The 9,315-nt window shown below is 40.0% G+C and overlaps 1 protein-coding gene across 1 annotated transcript in view; it reads right to left on the bottom strand.

Annotated features, from left to right (window-relative positions):
* Positions 1-207: 207 nt before the first annotated feature.
* LOC120776055 (ras-related protein Rap-2a) overlaps positions 208-9,315 on the bottom strand; it is a 100,999-nt gene continuing 91,891 nt past the window's right edge. The window contains exons 5-6 of the mRNA XM_040106513.1: positions 976-1,068; positions 208-890 (exon numbers count right to left, since the gene is read on the bottom strand). Coding sequence (XP_039962447.1) covers positions 612-890; positions 976-1,068 — 372 coding nt within the window. The 3' untranslated portion in view covers positions 208-611. The remainder of the gene's footprint in view (positions 891-975; positions 1,069-9,315) is intronic.

Here is a 9,315-nt window from a genome sequence, read left to right as displayed (position 1 = left end):
AAGTGGAGCCTAAGGCGAGTAAAGTAAAAATAATGGTAAATTCTGTCTTATTCAATAATCGAAATACCAAATGTTAAATGAAATAATATAATAATAATTAGAGGAAGGAGTCATGTGTAAAAGTTCACGCAAGTGAGGAAAGTTCTCTGACCGCCATTTACTTGGGAATGACCAGAAACGATTCTTTTTACATATGGTTCAGCAGCTCACGACTTCCGGTCTTACAAAAGTATCCTCTGGGTATCCAAAAAGAATCCGTTTGAAGGCAAAAAATCCCTTTCCAGGGTTGTATGCTGGGTTAAGAAAACGTCACGTAGAAAACAACCCCAAAATATGAAAATAGCCTTGCTGTTGTAAACTCGGCTTTAACCGCGTAAACGGTGTCTACGCCAATAAAGAAGAAGAAGAAATGAACTAACAAACAAAAAACGGGAATGAAATTTAATTCTAATATTTACTTGTGACTGAAAACCTTCAATTGTCGCTTAGTGTATGGGCGAGTCTTTATTTACCTATTTGTGTGTATGTATGTATGCATTTGCAGATAAATGTGCATTTCTTCAGTAGTTCGTCACTGCCACGGCCGCTCCCATCGCTGCTGCATATTGACTTTAGGATATTGTGCACGAATTCCGTTTGCTGCCCAAGCTCCGCTCCTGTATCCTCTGCAAATGTTGTATTTGCGCGGCTGTTGGCGCATGCGATGGCAATGTGGAGCCGTGTGCACTGCCCGCTGCCGACGTGTTGGCTGCATGTGATGGATGATGGTGATGGGTGGGCGTGCCCGCTCCATTATTGCCCACTTGCTGTGGCAACGATTGTCGTCGGCGCCGCAGTGCTGGACTCAGATTGTACGTGATTTTCGCCTGTGATAGCAGCTCTTTGAAGACCTGCAAGTGCGAAGTTTTGGGGATTTAATAAATATTTTTTTTTCTGAATAGAGTCAGGTATTTTATATTAAAGTTTAAATTTTACCTGTGTGATGTTTTCATTCTTCGCCGCAGACGCTTCGACAAAGCCATTCTCCCAGTCTAGAGTGACCACCGATTCAGTGGTGGCATATTCAACCTAAATGGTGGAAAAGTTAAGAAGAAAAAACAAGAAAATTTTAATAACTATTATATGTGAATAATCAAATGTCATTAAAAATAATTTAATAACAAATGATATCTAATATAAATATTAAGAAGGATGATATTTTTAAATCTTCTTATGACATATTATCACAAAATAGTTAGATCTGCATGCTAAAGAGGTCTTCTTCCTTCATGAAGTTAGGTTAGGTTAATCTGGTAGGTTAATAAGCCACACGTAGACCAATTTGGACCTTTGCGCTGACTTGAATTTTAACAGACTCTGCGACCTTACTATCGATATTTCCTCCAGTGTATCATACCGTGGGGACCCCAGATGCTTACAGCGTAATCTTGCCAATGAGGGACAAGTTCACAAGAGATGCTCCATTGTCTTCTCGATCTGTCAGCCCCTTCCTGCGGGCATTCCTTCCTCTATCAGCCCTCTTTCTTAAGGCTCTCTTTCTAGTAACAGACCTATCCTGAGAGACCGGATGAGTATGAGATTGACTTTACTGGTCAAGGAGTCGAAATGAAATCAAGATTCCGAGAGTATCCAACATGTAACATATTGCCACAAAGTAAAGGTGGCTTAGCAAAGTTTAACGGTGCACTTGCGATATTTCGCTTTTTCACAATGGCAGCATTATCAAAAAATTCTCAAAATTACTTGGGTTAGACTAGGTTAGGGTTCGGAGCTGATCTCTGCCATAGAGATCACCGGGCTTCCCCCTTGATCTGTTGCAACGACGATCCGAGGGTACAAATCTTTAATTATAGAACAAGGGACTCTCATGTAAAGACGAAACGCTTCGATTGGATGACATCTAAGATGTTAGAACTTTGGTCTGTGAAACCAAAATGTTCATGATGCAAGGACAAGCAACCCTTCCCTTGAAGGCCATTACAGTTTCCAGCTTTTGTCTGTTTTTAGCATATAAATTAAATTAATTTCGAAAGTTTGTTAAAAGCTGTAAAGGTTGGGCCTCATTTCTTAATACTTAGCTCTAGGTTAGGGAGAACTCAGTAAATTCGGTCGTAGATAAGATTTAGAATGGCAACGATCTAAGGAGAAGTTATAATTAATTGTAGCTTATACCTCTGCTCGAAGGTCGGCCCACTGAGCTATTAAGTAGTAAACTTCTTTCCTTCTGGAATTTCGTTGTGATAACTTGTATCTCTCCATGATAAAACCTCCATAGATAGATAGATAGTAAATTGAGAGCCCTTCCTTAGATCACATATGGTCACCAAGGTCCAGCATTCTGAACAATTCCAGGAACCTGTTGGGAGTGACTGAGGTGATGGAATCCCTGTCCACATATATGGAACCTATAGTCTTTAGTCTGCTTCTGAAAATTGCTGGGCAATCCTGAATCAGGTATTCTGGGGTTCTTGGAAGTTTGCGCAAAAGACTACGCCCACAAGGAGACGGAATTTGTTGTGGGGAGGTTGATCATTTACTTAAACCTTGCGAGTGGGACCCCACTGCAATGCATGGTCCTGGACCCATCATCCTGGATGCTGCCGCAGAGCGGGCTAGTTCGTCCGCCAACTCATTGCTGGCTATTCTTTTATGCCCCGGCACCCAGATTAGGTGTACCCGGTTGCACACTCAGCTTTCCTATAACTGCTCCACTAAAAGTGATTTAACTTCATATGCTGAGATCGCCACTTGACTCTCGCTAAGTGCGGTGGAGATTGAGTTCTGCACACTGACTTATAGCAAAGACTTCTGCTTGGAGAATGCTTGGAAAACGTTCCATTGGTATGGATAGTTTGGTATGCGGCCACGCATTGGCTACCCCAATGCTTCCCAGTGTTTTCGAGCTATCAGTTTATTACACAATAGTGCTGATTCTCAGGAGTATATCGAACGTGGAGTCATTCCACTCCGCCTTATCGCCGAGAGTAACTTTAAAATTCTTTGTAAAGTAAATCCTCTTTGTAACGCCGTCTCTTGGAAGAAAAGCCAGTGAAGTGTTTTTCCTTAGGGTTTTCATGTGTTGAGACGATATTGTCTTTCCTTTGCCGAAAGCCTCTGCTGCAATGTTTCGATACCTGTTTAATCACTAGATGCAGCTGTGTGAGGTCCAGCAAGACTTCAAGTGCTTCAGTGGGGCAAGTGCGCATTGCCCCTAAAGCGCAGAGCCTTTGCAACTTCGATAGTTGAAGGCCTACCGAAAATTGCATTGCCTTAGTTGCCCAATCAACCGCTCCATAAGTGACAATAGGCCTTACCATCATGGTATACAGCCATCTTATGATACCTGGCTTGCATCGCCAGGATCTGCCGGCTAGGCGTCTGCATATCATGAGTGCCTTGGTGGCTTTGGACAGCGTTAAATCCTTTAACTGTCATAAAATCTTGGTTAAATTTTCTTCCAAGAAGAAGTTTATATTAATCTAATTTGGAAATGATGAAGTGAGGTTTACTGTTGATCCAAACTTGAAATTGACGCCATTTAATATTCTCAGTCAACCACGGTTCCACAGAAAAAAATATGTAAATTTTATGCTTATATCAAAGCAATGTAAAGGCTTACGGAAAGCCAGCTGAATATAATATAGAAAGCTTTCAGCATTTACCATTCTTTTCTATACCTTCATCCATCTCCGGGTAAAACATTAACTTTATCTGTGACCAAATCTAACCTAAATCTTTTCAAACCAATTAGACCAATTTTAATAGCTTCAAATAACCAGCAATAAATAAAAGCATATTACACTTAAGACCCTACAAATGTCTTCGAATTATGACAAAATGACTAATCGCCCGGACCAAGGCCACTACAAGTAAGATCATTAAATAAAGTGTAAGAAATATATGTACGAAAGATGTGCAGAAATCCCATTATGTCAACGAATGAATTAAATCATGTAATAATTGAAGCGGCAAAGAATTTATTAAGCCAAACATATACACACATACATACATATGCATATAAGTATGTATTTATATGAAAGTTAACTTGGCTGATAAAGCGACGGGTCAGTGAGAAATGATGCGTGCGACATGAGAAAGCAACAATGTAACAACAACAACTGAGTGGAGGGGGCGAAAAGGACCATACCACCGACAGGCCTTATAAGTAAATATATATATATATATATATATGTATATATGTATGTATGTGCTCGTAAGTAGGAGGGCCAATAAAATGAGGCGGCGAAAATACAACGAAAACAGCAAAAAGGAGCTAACGGCAATCTGAAGAGCAACAGTAACTGAAATTATCGGTATTTACCAGAAGCTGCAATTTATAGCCCATAGCTCGTTTGGTGTCTAAAGTGGGAGAGCGAGGCGCATTGTGACCAGCCTGACCCACAGCGAAAGTAGCTGGGGGAAAAATATATATTGTACACGTGTATATATATTATTGTACATGCTATAATACATATGTATGTGTATATGTCAATACATATCGCCTATGCATCACCTCTCTACATACATACATATGCGTGTGTATGTAAAGCCTTGTGCGCAAAGAATAAAGTTGCTTACATTGCACGAAATCAAGCGACAAGATTTTTCGGTTTGCTTGAGTTGTCGACAGGCTAAATCCCAGAAAGAAATATATTTTATATGTAAGTGGAAGCAGCTTTTGCTGTTGTGGGGGTAGTGCCTGACGAACAAACGTCAAAAAATGCTTACAGACAAATTTCATTGTCTTTTATATATTTGTATGCGTTTATGAATATACAAATAGATAACGTAGATAGCTACATACATTAAAGCTGTTCTTAAATGAACGGAAAAACAAGAGAAAACTTGAAGTCCGGTTGAACCGAAGCTACCCTTAATAAAAAAAAATATACTAACAAGAACTTGATTTTGGTCAGTCAGTTTAGTTTAATATTCCCTGTACCGTGGAAAAAGCAACAGCTGGTGCTAATCAGTAGTGGAAAAGGAGATCCCAACTTGGCATCAACACACCGTCCACTTGCATGCTTTACACAGAGGAAAAGCTATATGAACGGCTACTTAAACCCAGACTAGAAGCGGCTATCAACGAAGCTGGAGGACTGTCCCCTAGACAACATGGCTTTAGACCTGGCAGATCAACTCGAAGAGCTATAAAATGTGTAATTGAAAGTGTAGAAGTCGCACGCGTAGTTGGTATAAATACAAAACAATAGTGTTGATGGCGTTTTTAGATGTCCGAAATGTTTTCAACAGCAGATAAAGCTTCTAATGTCGACGATAATCAGCATCCTATTATACGACGCTGAGATCTGGGCAGATGTGCTTAAAAAAGAAAACCGGCGTAAGGTAGTGGCCAGAGTGCATCGCACCGCAGCCTACAGAGTTGCATCAGCCTACCGAACTGTGGCAGGTGAGACATTATTAATTATAAGCGGTAGTGCCTCAAATGACCCAAAAGCATCCGAATATAACAAGAGCGCATTAAAGAAACATACAATAACAACATAGAAACGAAGATGGCAAAATGAAAGTCGCGGTAGATGGACGGCTAGACTAATAAATACCTAAAGTTATGGGCAAGCCGTGAATTCGGAGAAGTCGATTTCTACACAACTCAGCTGTTATCCGGTCACGGATATTTCCGAAAGTAGCTGTCATGCCTTAAAACGACGCCACAGAAGACGACCCTGAACACACATTTTTTGAATGTGCGTATCGAAGTAGTTAGAAGACCTGGTTGACCGAATAAATGGACGCAGCTGCACAGATGGAAATCTCTCAATAAGAAAAATGGAACGCTACCCTAAAGTAATGCAAATATGGTTCCAGGGTGGGGGACGGTTCCGCAAAAGCTCTAAATCTCTCGAGTGTCTGTTCGAATGATTTTGGTAGATATATTGGGTATGAAACGCGTTCTTGCTCAACACGTCTTGATAAACCTGGATTTTTCTAAAAAGAGTACCGTAAACAAATCTCTTTGGACATGCTTGATCGTGCGAATTCTGATCGCACAATCATGGATAAAAACCGGGGTTATTAAACACTTTTTTTCAATATACGTGGTTTGGTGTTTCAAAGGGACAGACGGTCAATAAAGAGTTATATTTGGCAGAATTGAGGCGTTTATGTGAAAATATCCGTCGAAAACAGCCAGAATTGTGGACGAACAATTCATGAATTTTACACGATGGTAATGCACTATCGCATCGAGCCACGATTGTGACCGAATTTTAAGCCAAAAACGCAATGAATACCATCGATCAACCTCCGTATTCACCAGATTTGACTCTGTATAATTTTTCCTTGTTCGCAAAATTGAAATTTTGGCTCTGTGGAACCGGTTTTCAGTGGAGCGAAGGGATAAATCAAAATTTGCTAAAGGAGCTGAAGGCCATCCCAAAAAGTGTTTCGAAGACTGCTATTGATCAATGGCAGACGTACAGTTTCTATTCTCATTGACGACGTTGCTCGAACCAAAGATTTTTGAGACTAACTATATTTCTCTGGGAGGGACTCTAGTCCAATGGATTCAAATCTGTACTTCAAAGAGGCCAATCATCTATTAGCTATTAAACAAGAATATTGCTTTTAGACCATTGCTGGGCGGTTTTTTCTTAGTGTATTACTTAGTGTAGATCAAATGCTCTCCATCTAGGAGAGCGTCGCCTAACTGCTTTACGACACCTTCAAAAACTTCTTACTGGTACACTTATGTCCCAGTTTTAACCCCTTTTTCCAAAACATGCATAGTTGTAATACCTTTACAGGAAACTTCCAACCAACAACCCTTGGAACAACATTTTCTGCGTCTTTGCAAAATTTTGCGTAGATTTTGTTGTTTTTCTTATTACAACTTCAACAATGAAACATTTTTCGTCTGTAAAAGGTTACTTTCAAGACCGTTGATGGCGATCCACTGCAGAATCCGCTTGCATTTGCTAAGCTTAATTCGCTTCAAACACATTGTTAGAAGATGATTTGTTGGCCGATGGTAGGGTTTCATGTGGAGATCATTTCAAATTGGTCTTGACGTTGATCTGGTCGGTATAATCATTTCCCTCGACATAATTTTCTGCTTTCTAAGCAGATTCGAGTTTTCGAGAGAAAAGTTCTGCGAGAGATTTATGGTCCTTTGCGCGTTGGCGACGGCGAATATCGCATTCGATGGAACGATGAGCTGTACGAGATATACGACGACATTGACATAGTTCAGCGAATTAAAAGACAGCGTCTACGCTGGCTAGGTCATGTTGTCCGAATGGACGAAAACACTCCAGCTCTGAATGTATTCGACGCTGTACCCGCCGGGGGAAGCAGAGGAAGAGGAAGACCTCCACTCCGTTGGAAGTACCAGGTGGAGAAGGACCTGGCTACGCTTGGAATATCTAATTGGCGTCACGTAGCGAAAAGAAGAAACGACTGGCGCGCTGTTGTTAACTCGGTTATAATCGCGTAAGCGGTGTCTACGCCAAATAAGAAGAAGAAGAAGATTCCTACGAATGCGCTTGCGAAAATGGTTTATGCCTGAATTGCTTCAATCCGCGCGAGGATGACCACTTATCTTTCTGTCAGCAACTGTCATTAAACAAATAAAATATAACGGTAGTTTTTACTGTGAATTTGTTCTCGCTGTATACATTGCAAACTTTATGACAGAATTTATGTGAATTCCAAGTAGCAGATAAAATAATACTTCCTTTCATAAGTTAAAGATGCTGTTTCGCGTTTTTCAAAAGATATGCTCCTCTTTCTTTACTTTTTCTTACTTTGTTGTTTGTGTAAAGGCCATCCCTAATACTCATACAACAAATAGTTATACGTGTCTACGTATACGAAAATTCATGGGAGGGACATGAATAACTGCCACTCAGAGTGCATAATTTTTGGTTTATTTCTTCCAAATGAGCAAACTTCAGCAAAGTCCCAAAACAAAAGGGATACAAAGTATATTTGTAAGGAATTTACTCGCATGGAAGGGAATTAAATGCTGCGTGTAAGCCAAGAATGCCAAAGTAAATTGAAACTTCTTTAATATTAACGAAAATATAACGGAACGGTAGGTAAAAGAAATGAAAGTAAGCGAACAGCTGTTGCCTTGCGAGGCACATAGGCGTCACCAGTGATGGCTTGGGGGTTTTGTGCAGCAATATTACGTGGTACAGTGTGAGCTGATAATAGTTAGGTTAAGTTGAGTTAAGTTTTTGCTAAAGAGACGTAATCAGATTTTCAAGCTAGTCACTTGTGTGGTATAACGAGGGTGAAAAAGTAAAGAAAAGGTTTTATTTTACTAAATAAGATGATTTCTAAACAAATCATTTCGAAGGTTTCGAAGGCTGAAGTTTGCTTCGGGGTCTGCTGTAGAAAACGTGCCATAAATTGTATTAATAGTCAGCCAACGAACAGGAGTAACTGAGTTCCCGTAACCAGAATCCCCGAATAGACGAGAACTTTTTCCGACTAAGGGCTATTATTTCGACGATATTACACTGTTTGGATCGGTAAGTAGTAGGTGAATCTAACACTTTTCATCTTTCTAACTATATTTAAGGGGTCAGGTATTATGGGAACCTCGTACTGGAGAAAATAATTCTAGAAATGCATTGTAACTTAAATATTTTTAGGTTTATGGGGATATAATTTATGTTCTTCGAAGATCTGGACTAACTGCGCAACCCCTCCTCAAAATACTCATCCCACGCCTATGGCTACCTTCTTTTGGAGCAAAAACAAATGCAATCAGACACGAGCGTCGAATAATCCGTTTAAAAGTCAGATTGTATAGGAATATTGGAGGATTTGTTGATGATGTTAAAAACTTTTTACGACCAAAAACAACAAAACAAAAGAAAATAGTCGAAAAACGTAAATGCGAAAATGCAATAAAAACAACAATAAGCAAAGTTAATTTAGCATTTTAAAATAAAGAAAATTTGCATTTTTATTACCTTCGCAACACGAGAGGAGAGAGAGCGAGCGCGAGAGAGAGAGTGAGAAAGTGTATGTGGGGGCGTGAATAAAAGGGTGTCTTTTGGGCGCAACATGAAATCTGTGCCAATGTCACAACAACCATTCAACAATGCTAAGTATTCCTCTAGGAATGCGCCATCAAGCGAATGCTGATGAATAATAACTGTAGTTTGCAGCGGAAATTTGCGCGCGTTCAGTGTCCCACTGGTCCGCTCAACCGTTTAACAACGGTACACAGCATATAAATTTTCGTGAGGGCAAAGCGAACAAGTGGCACATGAAATTACAACTAAATTATGTGTGAAACGGCGCATGACAAATACAAAAACAATAGCAACAACAGCAGTC

This window comes from Bactrocera tryoni, chromosome 4 (genome assembly GCF_016617805.1).
Source record: "Bactrocera tryoni isolate S06 chromosome 4, CSIRO_BtryS06_freeze2, whole genome shotgun sequence".
In the NCBI taxonomy this organism is placed as follows: domain Eukaryota; kingdom Metazoa; phylum Arthropoda; class Insecta; order Diptera; family Tephritidae; genus Bactrocera; species Bactrocera tryoni.
This window is presented reverse-complemented; position numbering and strand designations above follow the sequence as displayed.